The 17,597-nt window shown below is 45.4% G+C and overlaps 1 protein-coding gene across 3 annotated transcripts in view; it reads right to left on the reverse strand.

Annotated features, from left to right (window-relative positions):
- LOC118314092 (tetratricopeptide repeat protein 28-like) overlaps positions 1-17,597 on the reverse strand; it is a 164,502-nt gene that overhangs the window by 21,299 nt on the left and 125,606 nt on the right. For all 3 annotated transcript variants that reach the window (XM_035640234.2, XM_047329206.1, XM_047329207.1), the window contains 4 exons: positions 14,559-15,066; positions 5,449-6,245; positions 4,770-5,314; positions 3,009-3,532 (listed from right to left, as the gene is read on the reverse strand). In XM_035640234.2, the coding sequence (XP_035496127.2) occupies positions 3,009-3,532; positions 4,770-5,314; positions 5,449-6,245; positions 14,559-15,066 (2,374 nt within the window). The remainder of the gene's footprint in view (positions 1-3,008; positions 3,533-4,769; positions 5,315-5,448; positions 6,246-14,558; positions 15,067-17,597) is intronic.

Consider the following 17,597-nt stretch of genomic DNA (forward strand, 5'->3'; position numbering starts at 1 on the left):
CAACCAACTCTATGTTTTCTTTATTCTCCAGTTGACAGTGAAATAATACATGTGAGTTATGACTAACGCCGATCTCTGTCTTTCCCCCTCCGCCCGCCTTTACATCCTCTTTCTTTCTCTCCATCCCTCATTCCCTCCCTAACTCTCTTATTCCCTCTGTTCCCCTGCTCTGTATCATTCAGTGTCTGTCACTGTCACCGCGCACGCCTTTGGTGCGCCCCGCAGGCACAGTCACGTAGCAGCGGCTGACATGAGGATGTGGCCGTGGCTGGCTGCACCCAGAAGAGCAACTAGAGAACACTTTAAAGGCTGCTTGACAGCTGGGTGAGGGATTCTCTGCAGCCCGGAGGCCCGCGCACCTCTGCCTTCAGACACGAGCTTTACGCGCAGACACCACATACACAAATGCTGTTGGAATAACGGTATGAAATCCCACGAAAGACCTCCATCCTCACCCATGCGTCCACTTGATCCAGCGCCCTCTGATCATGACCGCATGTGGAACAGCGCGGTGTGGCATTTACAGCAAGTTGTACCTTAAACAATTTTTGGAGACATTTCCCCAAAACATATTCTACTATGATGACATCCAAACATTCGCTGACTATTCTATTTTATTTTATTGAAACAACATCACAACCCATTTTAAAATCAGGCTGCGTAAACGCATTTCTACAATGATGTGCATTGCTGCTAAGATTAATCAAGATAATTTACACTGCGTTGAGAACTACATCCTGGTATTGTGAAAGCTTCAGTAATAATTTATGAGATAATAGAAGGCTGGGCTAACTTGTTTTTCAATTTTTCAAATCTTAATCACTACGATTTATATACATTTTGTGTGTTCTGAGCCTAGAGAGAATAAAACATCTTTATGTCAGTAGCCCACTACACTATGCCACCAGACAAACCGCTGCCGCCACAGAAAACGACCAACATTCAATATTTATTGCATAAAATGTAAAGCTGAAAATCGTGAGGGGTCCATGTATGACCATGAAAGACGATACCAACCACGACACATAATCCAACTTTTATATTTCCCCCTGAAAAACTCTTCTACTGCCTATGGAGATAAATATGTTTTATTTGAATTCCATAAATAATTCTAATCTTATACTGAATATGTGTTTAACATATTAAGAATTAAAAACAATGTTATACATTGCATCATATGTATACTTAAAATTGTATGCAAATTATAAATTTCACAAATATGTGTGATTCTATTGAATTTTCTGCATAGGGGAATATATAGTACTATAGTATTCCATAATTATTTACATTAATTTTAATAATAATAAATAAATATATCACCTATTTGTTCCTGGGTCACACATCAAGTGCATTTGCAGGTTAATATTGTTATTCAATTAGTTGTTGTTCCATAAACTGAGCATACAGGAGAAACTGTAATACCTCCATTAGTCGCTACATTGACGGCATTGATTAAATGACACGATTGTGTTAATCACTGAAAAGAGCATCTTGGTGTGAAATGCCTATTCTGTTCAGGATTGGGACATCGCTGTGCAATGTCCTTTCATGTAAAATCACAGGAAGATGACTTGGGAAGTGTCAGAAATGATGTCTTCCCATCACTAGTTAATTGTTATCTCCGTGTGTCTTCCACTGCAGTCTTATCACTCTGTGCCACACAGAATAACAATCACACACACACACACACACACACACACACACACACACACACACACACACACACACACACACACACACACACACACACACACACACACACACACACACACACACACACACACACACACACACACACACACACACACACACACACACACACACACACAGAGTTGGAGGTCATGTTGTCAACAGCATCTGCACTAGTTTGGATCGGCCTTTCTATCCCTCCGTCCAATTAATCTTTTTCAGGAAACAAAAACAAAAAACAAGTGCAGCATGAAGAATAAAAAAAAGCCCCACTAAACTAGCAGAAAAAAAGAGAAAAACTGAAGGGGAAAAAAAACCCTTGCCAACTTTTCGGTCTGGGTAGGTTGGCCAGAAATAATTGGCTGTCAGCGATAGTGAAGGCACTGTTCTTTTTTCACAGCCAGACCAAGGAACAATACAAGGACGGTGTAGGGGACAACAGGAGGACAGGGTGGAGACAGAATGGCCTGTCGCCTTTGTTTCCATTAACGCTCAAAAAGCAGGTCTGCAGAGGGTGTATGGGTCACCACAGGCCGGGCTAACTCTAATAAAGCGGACTGAGGAGAGACAGAGGAGATGTATTCCTGTATTTTTGCATTCACTCCCTGCAGGGTGAAATATACAACTGTCGTTTCGCACAAGCTGCAATTTTCTGGGATTCAAACTGGGTCTGGGTCGTAACACGGCGGGTGTGCCCGCGCATGAGGTCTATCACTGGGCACACGCATGGGCTGGTGGCATGGACATTAAGCCCGCATCCATGGATGCTTCCACTTATCACATCCTCTGTGACAAACACTTCCTGCTCTGTCACTGACATAATGAATTTGTGAGGGGCCAAGCCGCAGGTTGTTTTTTTTTACTATAATCTGTAGGGGACAATGAATTGTGAGAGGCAGGAGTCTGTCAGCTGCTGTGTGAAAAGATCCTTTGGCAACTAACTGCAAAGAACCCTCTGAGAAAAGTAGATATAGAGGTGTGAAGAACAGCGAGCGGTAAACAGGGAAAATGCCTTGGCGTGCATCCTGAATAGGTTTGCACAGACATACACACACAAATGCGGGTATACCTTTACACAACAGAAGAACACAGATGCATAATGCACACACAAAATCCCCCTGTGCACTCATAACACATAAGCACAAAAGCCCAAACACACATACGCACGCACACAGATGCACACAGCCTAATAAAAATGTGGCAAAGGCTTAGCAACAAATAGGCTCTGAATTTCATATTCATGAATTCACAAACTCTAAGCCTATCAGCTCAGGCAACAAAGGCAATCCTCTCTCCGGCTCTCCCCCTGACTCACTCACCTTCCTGCAGGTACATGACAGCCTGTGAGTAGTTTTGCAGTGCATGGTGTGTTCTCCCCAGGCTGCCATAGGCCAGTGTCTTGGCAGCCAAGTCATTAGTCTGAGCTGCCACACTAAGGTGCTGTTCTTGGAACACGACCGCCCGCTCGTAGTTTCCTAGCGACTCATAGGTGAGGCCCAAGTTGCCGTAGGCGCGCGCCTGGCGTGCGGGGCTGCCCGCCTCCTCTGCACCCTCCAGGTCACTTTGGTGGCATCGGAGGGCTGTCTCGTACTCTCCCATTGATTGATACACGGCACCCAGACCACAGCTGGCGTCACCCTCCAGTAGTCGGTCCTGGGTGTCACGGGCTATGGCCAGCTGACGCTCCAGACAGGAGATGGCCTGCTCGTAGTTGCCCAGTTGGCTGTGGAGAGCACCCAGTTCCCCGTAGGCCTGGGCCTTGCCCCCACACTCCCCTAGCTCGTGGGCCACCACCAGCCGCTTCTCAAAACACACCAGTGACTGCTGTAGGTGTCCCATGGCCCTGCAGGGGAAGACAGAATACCGATGAGTGTCAGAGTGGAGCAGGTTAGGAACAAGATATGTGAGATAACGACCCAACAACACAACCTAAAAAGGAAATCTCTCATTGACACTTCCTGTTCAGCTGAACAAATGCTGTCAGTCATTCAAAATAAGCTCTTCTTATCTCATATATAAGGGTACCTGTTATCTATTCATACAGATACATATCTATTCTACACAACTAGAATATGACACTGCAGGAATACTTTCATTTGAAAAATGACAGTTGTGCTGTAAATAAAATACAGTTAGATGTCCCGTACAGTGCTGTTAGCTGCTGTGTGTGGAAGGCTTAAGTATATGACAAATGTTTGGTATAAAATTTTAAATTAAGGCTCTTTTTGAAGGGTAATACGAGATGGGCCATCTGTGAAAGGATCCCTGCTTCCATCCTCTTGTGCATGTGTTGACAGGGCGGCATTCATCCCATCTTGACGTTTTATTAGCCTTCACAGCCTTCCAGCAGACTTTATTCACATTCTCAAGCATACCAACAACTGACAGATGCCGGTTCAAATGGAGCATTAAAATGAATAAAAGCCTTCAGCTTAATCAGTGTTGTGTGATAATGTATGTGCTTGACTAAGAGCTGTCGGAAGACGAGAAAGGTTTGGGTGTGATGTCTATTGTTCCCCTCTGAACTCATGCACGGCTAATACTTCTGTGTGTCCGATTGTTGTGGTGCCGCGCTGATGACGCACAATGAGAAGAAAATCGTCTCTGAAATGAGGATTTCAGCAAGCCTTTCGTGTTTCATTTTGCAGTGTGGTATCCTAGGACGCTATCGGCTCTCTGATGCAGCGAGAAAGAGAAGGGGAGAAGAGACACAGGATGTAAGAGGTTGCCTTGAAATAACCCCCCCCCCCCCCCCCCCCAGTTTCAGACATCTGTGTGCCAAAGCCTCTTTGCATACAGATAAGGCCAGGGGCACAAGGCTGCTGCTGAGACAGCTAGCACCAGGCCCACATCCAAGCTTTGCTCACCAGCAAGGTGTCTCTAAACTATGGTGGTCCTTGATAGTGAAGGCAGGGAGGAAAAATACATGCAAAGTAGGATTACTGTGATTACTAGCTATACCCTGTCAATACAATTGTCTGCTGTGGCAACAGCAACGGGAAATTTAAACGTTGTGTTATGCAAAGCCTGAGAAGTATTTTTCTAACAATATGAAATTTGAAATATGATGCCAGACTCACCTGTGTCCATTGCCTAAGCCTCTGTAGGCCTTCTCCTGGTCCTGCATGCGGTTGAGGCTCTGGGCCACTGACAGATACTGGTCATAGTACTTGATGGCTTCCTCAAAGTCTCCCAGAGCCTCGTAACAGTCTCCCAGGTTCCCATAGGCCCTGCCCCTGTCCATTAAAGCCTCATTTCCACTCAGCTGCTGTAAAGTGGCCAGCTGCTGCTCCAGGTAGCCAATCGCCTCCTCCATCACCCCTACATTCATTTTCGTGATGCCCATGTTTCCATACACCTGAGCCTCCACAACGGGATCTTTCAGCCTCCGACCGAGCTCCAACTGCTCTTCGTAGCTCTTGAAGGCCATGGCGTACTTCCCCAAGGCCATATAGACGGCTGCCAGGTGGCCATGGGCTTTGCACTCTCCTGCCACATCGCCCAGCTCTTGGTACACCTCCAGCTCCTGGGTGTGGTAGCCCAGAGATTTGTCATATTTCTGCACGAGTCTATAGGTGGCCCCCAGGGCGGCGTAGGCACAGGCCTCCATCCTACGCTCCTTAACCTGAAACAAAAAAGAATTCCACAATGCCGGTATGAGGGGCATGATTGAATGATAACAAAATTACATTTCACCTGACATTTCCCATTTATATGATGAATTGTTCAAGTATACACATTCACTATGTGTGGCCATACCTGGTGGGCTAAGGCCAGTTGCTGCTCATAAAACTGAATGGCTCCGGCCACATCCTTTTTACAGACAAATATGTCTCCCAGGTTTCCCAGAGCTCTGAAGCGAGCCTGTGCGTTGTTCAGAGACTGGGCCAGTGACAGGAGGTATTTCTGACACTCCTCTGCCTTAATAAAGTCTCCTAGGGCCTTGAATGCCAAACCAAGGTTGCAGTATGCCTTAGCCTGACTCAGTTTGTCATGAAGGTCCTTGGCCAGAGCTAGGTCCTGCTCATAGTATTTGACAGCATCCTGATAGTTGCCCAGGCAGTAGTGGGCATAACCCAGATTGTGACAAACTTTCCCTTCACTCTCCATGTCTTGGAGGTCCGGGGACAGCCGGAGGTACTGCTCATAGTAGGGCACGGCCTGAGGGAATTCTCCTCGAGAGCAGTGGAAGTTGCCGAGGTTGCCCAGAGCCCGCGCCTCGCTCTGGACATCTCTGAGCTCACGGGCTATGTTGAGGTGGTTCTGGTAATGCTGCAGAGCGCGGTCATGGGCTCCCAGGGCTTGGTAAGCCACAGCCAGGTTGCCATGGGTGGATGCCTGCGAGGCCCGATCATTGACCTCCATGGAGATCTGCAGCTCCTGGCGGTGGTAGCGAACAGCCTGGTCAAAGGCTCCCAGGGCATTGTAAGCATTACCCATGTTACCATAGGCCCGGCCCTGGGCAGCGTAGTCATTCAGCTCCTGAGCAATGGCCAGGTGTGTTTTGTGGAGTTTCAGTGCAGTCTCATAGTCCCCCTTCATCTGGTGGATAATGCCTGTGGAGAGAGGAAAGAGGGTGAGAAGACGAAGTTAAAGACCCATTGAGGGAACAATTTTTAATTGAATCAAATTCAAGTGCCCCGTCAGCTCTTCATGTACAAAACAAGTCATTTGGTTGTTAAAATATGCTCTAAAATAAGCCATCTGTTCACTGCTTACACAAATCACTTTCCCACAAAATTATGGTAATTAAAATGTAGAGCCAAGTCAAGTCAAGTCAACTTATTGTCAATTCCTGCAGTATTGTTCCAGACATACAGAGGAATTGATAAAACGTTTTTCTCGGACCCACGGTGCAATAGTACAAAACAAAAAAACAAAACCAAAACAGAAAATAAGATATGTAATATATAAAATGAATAAATTGTAGGTATTGCAAAAGTAAGAGTAAAATGCAATACGTGTGGAGGAATAATAAATAATGTGGAACCCGTTGCATTGTGCGTACTATCTCTGATAAAATACCATCCTCTGGAAAAATAATAGCTTTACCCTACAGCCAGGCAACAATCTGGCGCACACACAAACACACCCACACACACACACACACACACTCCAACAGTGCATTATTCCGAGGATATTACATGGACTTAAATCCATTTCTTGGAGACTTACTCTTAACCTTAAACATAAGTACTACGTGCCTAATCCTAACCTTAACCTAAACCTGACCTTACACTAACCTTAAAATATGTTGTCACCTTAAATTGTAATGATTTACATAATATGGACTTTATTTATCCCCATAAGGGAAACCTAAAGAAGACAGATTTAAACAGACACACCAACATCCACAACATCCTCTCTTACACACTGACAAATACACAGCAGAGAGATTATAGAGACAGATTTATATATAGCAGCATATCTAACCTATCTCTTTTCATTCACCATACAGCCAAGCCATCACTGTTTTGCTGCATCAGCATGGAGACAAATAGGCTACTAAGTACTGGGGTACAGCTAGTGACGGGACACCATGGATGGAAACGGTTTTGGAGCCAGAGTGGGTGGGACCCAGGGACGGAGAGGGCCTCTGTGGCTTGTGGTGAGTATGTGATGGTGCCGCCGGGATTAGTTACCGCCGTGTGTGTTTTCCCATTCATTTCATCCGAAAACCTGCCACATTATGGGCCTGAACACAGGCTACATAAACAGTGGGGCAGGAACTAAACAGACATCTGAAACGGCTGCAGATGTAATACAGTGATGTGGATATGCATTAAAACGATGGCTCAATTAAAAGCCGCAATTTATACCGATGAGAATGGAAAAAGCTTAGGTGGATGTACCGTATGAGCCACTACATACCTTTCTAGGTTGGTGGACATGGAACAAATTCACGTAAAACATGTGAAATGAGTGTGAAATGTGCAAATTAGTTTCAAACTAAACCTGCCTGAACATTAAATATAGGACAAACCAAATAGATTTTGCTGGAAGAAAAATCCTCACTGATCCTCTGCCTACCATGGTTCAGCAGGTAGCAGCGACCTACAGAAAAATCAAACCTGACTTGCCCTTTCTTTCCTTGCTAGTGTTCTTGGGTTAAAGTGGAACAACCTGAACTGACCTTGTATTAATCATGTCACTGCCCTGAGGAATTGGTATGCTCGAAGCACCACATACCAGACACAGACAGAAGCAGTGTTGCAAATAATACAGGAAGACTTTAGTTCACAGTGAAGACTTTCACAATGAATCCACATGTTTTTTGGACTATTTACAGTACAATACAGTGGAAGCGTTATTTTATCAAAATAAAGGAATGGGGCGTAGATGATGGCGCTAGCGGATTCTAAGTTTCCACTGGCACATACGTCTCTTCCACCTTGGACAAACCCATCAGCTTTGACTTTCCTCAGAGTCTTTCCTCAGTGTGGAAGCATGTTAAGATTCACAGCGGGCTAGTTGGAGGAGCAATGACAGCTCTCGCCACAAAGTCACTCCCAAGGTTATGCTTCCCCCAACGGAGGCTGATCTAACCCAAGATATAATGCCTACTGATGTATTACTTAGAAACATGTTCCATGCTGCAGGCTAAAAATGGATCTTGGGTCCCGGCAATGCGGAGGGGCAGAGGAGACAGCCCGGACAGAGGCTGGGGTGTATGGGTTGAGGCTGGGGTTTCCAAGCTGTGGCCAAAATTGCCATAAGCCTTAGGCTATGCCTGGAGGCACACTTGGAGCAAGAAGATATTGAGGATTATTGAACCCTCTGGGAATAAATCCAACAAGATAGTCAATGAAACCATACCAAACACGCTGGTAAATACAGCTGGAACACAAACATTGGGAATCAGAAAGGAGGGTTCTAGCTGCTGAAGAGGTCATCGTGGCATTTTGTCCCAATCAAACTACCTCTACAAAGGACCAATATTGGAATTCAATTCAACCTCCAATTTTAACGACACAGTAAGCCTGTGGCGCATGCTAAATGGATTTGAATGTCACGTATTGATTAACATTGCACAATGATTCTTCCTTTGCACACAGCTTGATAAAAAGACGGCGAAAAGCCACACATACTGACTACACATCATTCAGATACTCTTTTGCAAGGCCCCTATCCATCCAGAGCCCTGCCCATCCCCCCATAACCAAAGACATTAAAAGCATGGCAATGTGTTGTCACTTTTCATTACACAGCAGGCTGTACACAGGCGGTTATGCTGCAGTGATGACTTTGAGGGATGGTGCCGTGTTCTGTGTAAATCACTGTGTCATTCCTCCAGGAGTTAGGGAGGTCCAGAGCGCCGTCGCCTACAGTGAGCAAGGAGGATTTTACCAGCAATGGTGCTGCTGCCACTGGGCACGGGTGATCGTATGGAGGAAAGATCGCCGGCCTGAGTCAGAAATAATGAGTTGGGTGTGTTCCTCATTTAACATCTGACATCTATTTCACATTACATCACGGTGTTTTGGAAGTTGAAAGACTCTGTTATTATATGCAAAGTCTTTTAAATGTTGTAAGCTACTACGGTATGAACCAGTGTCTGGCAAGATCTCTTGGGGGAAGAAGTGAGCAGAGGCCGACACTAGATCCTCCTCTGGTCTGCAGGAGTAGGGAAGGCACAGAGCTGGGGGACCGGGGCTTAAGGTATCACATCCTCTCTGGCAGACATAGACATGTCTATGTACAGTCTGACTGACAGAGAGAAAGGAAGAAGGAAGATTATAAAATAGCACATAGTACGGATAGATGGAAACACGCTGAGTGGGTGTTCCTCCGACAGAAGCGCACGGACGGAGTGCTGCACTTGTTTATACCGCAGCAACAGCTGTGTCGCTTCCCCCCCCCGCTCCAGCTGACCCTCACCCCCCCGTCAGCTCGCTAAACCCTCTGTCGCTGTGCCGTCCACACGCATGACATCTGACTCCTCTGACCACTTAAACCAACAATGTTCAGTCTCAATGTCCCAACTCACCTTTTTTCCTTTGCACTGCACAATTGTCTCTCCCATTTTGGAACAGGTCACATTTCACGCTGAATTCGCAGATGTGCTGAAAAAAGCGGCACAGTCGCTTTAAGCAGAAGAAGGCTACGGCTCTAACGGCACTGCAGTGAGTAGAATAATAAATACATGCATTGAGTTAAGCTTTAGTGTAAGCACGAGGACCGGGAGTGTGTATGTGTTTCGCAGGGCGTCCAGTCCAGTTTCTGGCATTGGTCCTCTGTCAGGAGATTGAAGGGGGCCACGCTGGGGGAGGCAGGGAGCGTCTGCTCGGGTTTTCCACAAACAGACATTTCGGGCCAAGGCTGCACAGATCGACTTGCGATTAAAAAACACTCCAGGAGGGTAAAATGAGACTGACATCCTAATAATTCCACCACCACCTCTTTCCCAACCATTGTTTCCTTTGCTCCCTCTCTCCTCACTCAATGTATTTACCCCGTCATGTCACCGTTGCCAGACAAATGCACTTTTTCTGCATCCGTTTGTCTCTCTCTCCGTCTTCCTCCTTTCAGCATTCTTTCATTCATCCCGTCTGGGCCATTAGGCTCGGCAAATTCCTCTGTAAATTCAGCACACTACTGCTCTATTTCCTGGTCAGACTAATAACATATCTACAGCCACTGCTGTTTCCAAAGGCTCAGGCACAAAAGTGAATAATGTCTCTGCATCGCCGCCCCAGGCAAGTCTGGTCCCTGACTTTAGTTTGTTCCTGCTGTGGCCGGTCTGACAACAGGACTGAAAAAAGGGCTGTACACTGTATGTCAACACAGACGTTATTTTAGTTCTAGAGGTTAGATCATGTCCATGATAAGAGAAATGTTATATCTGCTAATTACTTAACTATTCTGCCTATCTACATGCCGTTCATTACATATGGGTTATTTCAACATAATTCCCCTGATAATCAAATGCTCAAGAGCGAGTAAAGAGTCAACGTTTCTGTGTTTCGAATTGACAAGAAATATAGTCCACCAAAAACACAAATCATGAAGCCTACTCCACTGATGTGACATTGTGACTGTCAGACACATTATAAAACCTGGTAATCAGATGTCAGGACAAAGCAGATTTCCAGGAATGTGGATTCCAGCGTTCATTCTCACGTGACCTGTAAATGGAAAAAAGCTGTACTTTGGGGTTTATCATACTAAGGTCTGAAACTAATTTCATGCTGAAGTTATGTCCCGTGCTATTTTAGAGAGCAGTGGCGAGATTTGAGAACAGAGCATCGCACGTTGTCTGATTCTGTGGAGTCTCTCCTTTCTGTTGTTTTCATCATCTTTCTGATGCTTTTTTGTTTCGGTGAGCAGCAGGAAGCCATCTCTCGGGATGCTGCGAAAAAAGGATGGTTGAAAACGCTTAACTAGGACTTTTAGCTCCGGCCTTCACATCTGATGGAGCCGACGGTTCAACTGACTTCTGTGACACATATGGTCAGAATGAGGAGGTGTGCGCTGAGCAAGAAACAAACACAAGGAGGACCAGGCACAAGCTGAACTGCTTCCAAACAAACATATTCAAAGTCTCTTTGATGTAAAATGAAAGGGAAAAGAATACAATTTGGATTCTCTTTCATGAATACCAGAAATGTGAACTACACGGAAACCTACCGCTCCAGTCCTCCCTCAGATATTAGATATTGCTGACTAGGGGGTAAGTTAGCCAATTAATGAATAATAAATGGGGCTGGAATGCAACATTTTCACATCCTTTATAGGTCAGAGTGTGCTGTGCCAGGGCTGCTGGTACCGCTGGGCATCGTGGCTAGATATTAAAGCATGGTGATCTCCATACAGCTGTACCTCACAGCCATGTCAGCTGCTGCTCCGCCCACACTACACGCAACATTAACAACACGCTGAGAGGGCATAATAAAAGTTTGCTCTTTCTTGTTTCTGCAACTTCTTCCTCCCATCTCCCGAACAGTGGCTTGTGCTTTCATCACTGCTCATCAATCTCCACTCCATCATCCTTCCCGTCTTTGTGCGCAGCGTATAAAGGCAGCGTTTCTTTTTTCTGAAAGTCTGAAACAACATCCTGTTAGTTTTGAGCCCGTATCTTCTTGTGCTAAGCGGGCTTGCGGGTGGCGATGACGGAATAAGAACGCGCGCCGCACCGCCGCAAACAAAAACAACAACAACAACAACAACAACAACCCCACAACAATGGGGCAATTACAGCCTGATGCTCCACAACCTCCACTTCATTCTCTGTTATCTTCATTATTCAGCTCGTCCTGAATCAGCTATTAAAGGTAATTAAGCGATTCATCAAGTCAGTTTCAATTACTGGGAGCTTGACAGCGGCAGATTACAATCAGTAGGAGTGAGGGGAGAGATGGAGAAAGTGAGCGAGGGAGGCGGGAAAACGTGGAGAGAGAGGAGAGAGACAGAAGACAGACATGAAGCACCAACCGAGCAGGCAGCGGCGAGACAGAGTTAGTGTCCACATCACGATGGTCCGGCTTGTCCAGGCCAGCTCCACGGAGCAACATGCCTCATCTGCGTCTGCTCCGCCATCAGCTGGAGGTCTTTGACACCGCCTCAACTACATTATCATCACGACTAATAACGGATAAGAGCGCTGCAGCAGTCATAAGGGCCATCGCACGACAGCAAGGAATGAATTTGCCGGACATTTAGTGAACACTTCAAATAAAGCTCTCATGTACTGTCGCATCGTAAAATGTTCTCACAAGAGCCCCTAATTTATGAGAGCCAGCCACCAACTCACTTCTAAAATCAGGTGTGTGTCGGAGCACCACAGGATGCTGCGGCCATTAGGCCGGTCAAAGGACGTCTCCAATATATGTCCGACTGATTAACCCCACTCTCTGCCTGCACACTTTTACAGATTGGGTTAAAGGATAACTCATCCGGAAGAAACTATTATGCCTCTTAGTTGTCCATTAGAGTCAGTTTTATAACCATCTTGATGGTTGTCATAAGTCATGCAGCGAAGGTTGTAACTGCTGGACTGAATACAGGAGAATTGCCCACACCATATATCTCAAGGAGGCTTGAACATCCAGGGACACTTTTATCCCTAAGGTTCCCTTTGTCGTTATATTAGCAGACTCCACGGGGTAACCTTGGTAATAATTTAATTTCAGCGGGATTCGGCTGTAAAACACCGGTTTGTAAAATGGGACAATAATTACATTCTAAGTTTCAGACAGGAGACCTGGACGTACATTTAACCCCCTCCCCCCCAAACCGTTTTCATTTATCTTCTCAACATTTTTCATTGAAGATGTGATTAAGTCCAACCCAGTGTGAAAGTGAGAGCAGGGCAGATTAATGTGGAGCTATTTCCCACGAAAAAGTTTACATTTTTATGAGGTGTTGAAAGTGTGTGTTGTATGCTTACATTCGATCATCACACATAGCTTCCTGGGCTCATGAAAGACTGTTGGCTCTAACATGCACCCTCTTCCTCGCTGCGTCCCACGCAGAAGCTCTGCTCTCCACCGCCTTCTGCTTACATAATATTCTGGATACTGTTCAATGTAGAACACAATGCAACCGCTAACTGTTGTATGTAAAAGCAACTTTACATAAAATTGCCATGATGCAGTAAATATACTGCTGGCCCCTGCCTAAAAGAAACAAAACACTCTTACTATGGTCTGACCATAGACCTCAATGAAAACTTTGTCTAATGTAGCCAAAAACAACACTCAAAATCCGATTTTGAATCAATCATTCATTTTACGCACTTCCAGTCTGCAAGATTTCATACTATCTAACTACCAGGTGCTTCCTTATCTCGACATGCATTCATCATATGAGCTGCTCGACACCACATATAACCTTGACATTGACCTCAACGGTGAAAGAGGAATCTCAAAAGGAAGACGTACATCCACTACATACTGTACAAGCAGTGAGATGACACCAAAGTTCCACTCGCTAACTTTTGCTAAGAACACAGCTACCAAAGTCAACAATGTGTCCCTGTTAGATTCACTCCAGTGGTCAATGCTCACACTGAAACATAGACAGTATTGACTGAACTCGCATATTAAGGCCACGTCCAGACCAATAATGGAAAATGGACAGGGACTGTGCGAGTGTACATTCCTGGTAGATAACTTAGCATCAGGGAGAGCATACTTCTACAGTTTACCTCATTATTTTTTGGGACAGATGATAAAATGATTGTTTGCCAAAATAACTCCAGAGTAGTAAAACCCTGTCTCTTGTCGTGAAGAACCACTCTGCAGTGTCTGAAGAGATGTATGGATGTCTTACTCAAACTGGAATTCTTGGATTTCAATGGTAACTGAAGCAACGTACAGATTTATGATCTATTTAAATTAAAAAAAATACAATATATAACACAATTTGCTACCATTTCCTCAAATCTAAAAGCATGAAACTTATACATTATCATTCACCATACTGTATGTTAAAATATTATCATAAGTTGTTTTCAGACATGAACTACGGAAAATTGGGTTAGAGTTTGCCATTTATGAAGAATGCAAGAAGAGATTGTCCGGGTCAGACGCGTTCACAACAGCAGCAACATTTCCAGAACATCTTGTGGCCTGTGGGTAGACATGTCGATCATTTCAGATCGAAAAGCAGAGTTTTTGTTTACAGTCATCAATACGCCCGCTCGCTGTGAATTTTTTCCGAGATTCTCCTGCTCTATTCTCATGTGGGCTCACTCTGACATTTTCTGGAGAGTTTACTAGGGGGCTGGCAGGAAAAGGGCTGGAGAAACATTCTTGTCGTCACATACAGCCACTGCTAATCTACCAGCCACATATAGAAGACTTTGTTGTCAATGTTATTATCCCATAATAGCTTAGCCATCTTAGTCTTTCAGTATATGTCATACATACCCAGATTGGACGAGGCCCTCCCCTCTGCGGCCCGGTCCTTCAAGCCCTCAGCTATAGACAGCTGCTGTTCATGGTACTGCTTGGCTCTCTCCAAGTCCTGCATACAGCGGGCAGCATGGCCCAGTCCCGCGTAGGCTCTCATCTCAATGGACTTTTCCTCCAACTCTTGGGCAAGCTCCAGAACGTGTGTGTGGTACGACATGGCCTTGTCAAAGTTCCGGTGGTAGTGGTAGGCACTGCCCAGGTTACTGTAGGCCCGAGCTTCCTCTCGTTTATTTTCCAGGGCCTTGGCAATGCCCAGGTGCTGTTCGTGACACTGGACAGCATTGTCAAAGTCTCCCATGGCGATGTAGACGGCCCCCATGTTTCCCAGCTCGCGAGCCTCCGACAGCTGATCCTTGGACTGCTTGGCCAGCAGGACGCACTGCTTGTGGCTGGCTAGGGCATTTGGATAGTCTCCTATGGCTGTATATACATGGCCCAAGCTGCTCAGTGCCATTGAGGCAGCCTACACATAAAGAAACAGAGAGAAAGATACAGTAGTCAGCAAATAAGAAAACTAAACTGCAAGTCAAAAAAATGAGAAGAAAAAAAAAATCTCAAACAGACCCATTAATTATATCCACATTACACCAACACTGGGTATTTCGATGCCGTTGCATCACAGATTCTCCACCCACACTTAAACATCCCTTTAACCAGAAGTACTGTATCTTTGTAAGTGAGATATATAAAAAAAGAGAAAAATCTAAATTCCCAAACCTCTTAGGAGGCTTACAGCTCAGAGACCAAACAACAAACAAAAACTGATTTGATTCTGTCTTAGCGAGGCCAGGGGGGGGGGTAAAGTCTGAGGCAGATCAACACAGCAGCAGGCCTGCTTTAAAGCCATCAGTTTGCCCACTGCAATCACGCTTCATGGCGTGCTACCACCAACGGAACAAAGACAATGCTAATCAGGAGGGAGAGGAGATGGCTTTTAGCTTCACACTAGAGATGTGTGTGTGTGTGTGTGTATGTGTGTGTGTGTCTGACTCGCTGACTGCTTGCAAGACCCCTCAAGCTAAAAACACAAAACAATATGCTGTGTGTTCTCATTTGCTTTTCTCAAGCAGTGTCCACCATTGAAAATACAACTACAGATAGCAATGGCTACAACTGCAAAAGGATACAGAGAGGTTTAAATAAATAACAAAATGAAGCCATGACCTCCTATGTGACAAAAATCACTGCAGACTTATTAACTGTTTATACAGGGGGCAAACAGCTGAGAATTGCGGGCCGCTGTTTTTTTTGCGAACAGATGTTCGATAAATCACGGGCCAACTCTCCTTCCTGAGGTCCCACTTTGCATCCTCCAGCCAGGAAGGGTGCTGGATGCGGGCCAGAAGAGAGGACAGACACCCTGACAGTAAAGGCCACAGTGCTGTCGGTCTCGTCTTGGCTTGCAGCCTCAGGCCTCATCCACACTACTCTGCTTTCCTTTTTAAAACAGCGCTTCAAAAATAAAACCATCACCATCCAGACAAGCGTTTTAACTCCGTATCAGTCATAACATCCCTGTCCATAATAACACACCTGAGAACATCAATCACGTGACCTTGCACGTACACTGAGCATGTGCATTACTGGTGAGAACAGGAAGCAGACTGTCAACTCTGTAGTTGGTTAATAAGTTGCAAAAAATACTAGGAAGGAGAAACGACAATGGTGAAAAGTAAGACGAGGGGTGTTCATTTATTTTGCCGGTGAAACTGTTACTAACAGTAAAGGTTTTCAACGTTTTGCCTTCACCGCTGGTAGTCGAGTCGTGAATGATAAGAATCAATCAGGAGGCAAGTGCGGGTGACTGCGTCGTCACTTCCAAACGTCTCTGTTTTAGCCCAGCCATACTGCAACGCAGCTCCGGAGTTTTCAAATTAAAACGGGGCGAGCAGCGTTTACAAACTTTTTTTTTTTTACACTCTTTTTGTAGGCGCTCAAGAACACCCCAGTAGTGTTGAGCTGGCTCGTCACGGGGGCGACATTCAGCATTCAGTTGTAGAAGAGGCATGAGGCCCACTGTGTTGACATTAAAATTGATATTATTCCACAAATACATTGAGGCGAAATTTGAAGAAATATGTGCCAACCGAAAAGATTGTTTTGCTCAGGCCGCGTGAATGAATGAAAAGCAAAGCGAAAAAAATCCATACGACAGAATGCTCCCATAGACTTACACGGACACCTGTCTTTGAATCTTCCATACATTACTTTTCTAGATGCACATGTAAACCACACCTACCTATCTTTCCTTCATTTCACATAGCTGCTGATGCCTGGAACCAATTACCTGCTGACATAAGGACTTCCAGCAATTTGCTCAAGTTTAAAGACTCGACAAGGCATTATATGGGCCCAGGGAGGCAATTACCCTCCGTCACAACTGTTGCTGTTTCATGTTCCCAGATAGCCTATCTGGGGCTGCTCAATTACATGTGCCTTTTGAAGCTTTGCTCCATCTTGCCGACTCAAACTTCCACTTTTTTTTTTGTGAGTGTGCAGAAAACAGAGAGGATTCCTCGTCCCCGTCTGTCGTCAACACGGTGCAGCGAGAGGCACGGGGGGAGAAAGCGAGGGGGTTGTTGAGATGAGTTGTGCTTGTGATCAGTGTCCCTCCAAAGTGAGACTGCAACGCTGCATTTTCTTCTCAGATGGAAGCCAAGATAGTCGGATAATGAGGAGCCAGCCTCGCCAGCTCACAGAGGATGCACTGTGTTTGGCTCGGGGACAGTCACTGGGACCACACTTCTCTTACTTCTGACTGCAGCCCTCTCCCACCACTGCTCATTTTGACTCCCCGGCAGAATTGCAAAAATAACAATCTGTCTGCGAGAGTAATAATTGCATATATAATTTCTGCCAAATTCACTCCATTCTAATTTGATCCCATTTTTTTTTTGCACTTATCTTCCCTCCCTCCCTCCCTGTTCTCTCCCCCAATACACACACACACACACACACACACACACACACACACACACACACACACACACACAC

Source organism: Scophthalmus maximus, chromosome 19 (genome assembly GCF_022379125.1).
Source record: "Scophthalmus maximus strain ysfricsl-2021 chromosome 19, ASM2237912v1, whole genome shotgun sequence".
In the NCBI taxonomy this organism is placed as follows: Eukaryota; Metazoa; Chordata; class Actinopteri; order Pleuronectiformes; family Scophthalmidae; genus Scophthalmus; species Scophthalmus maximus.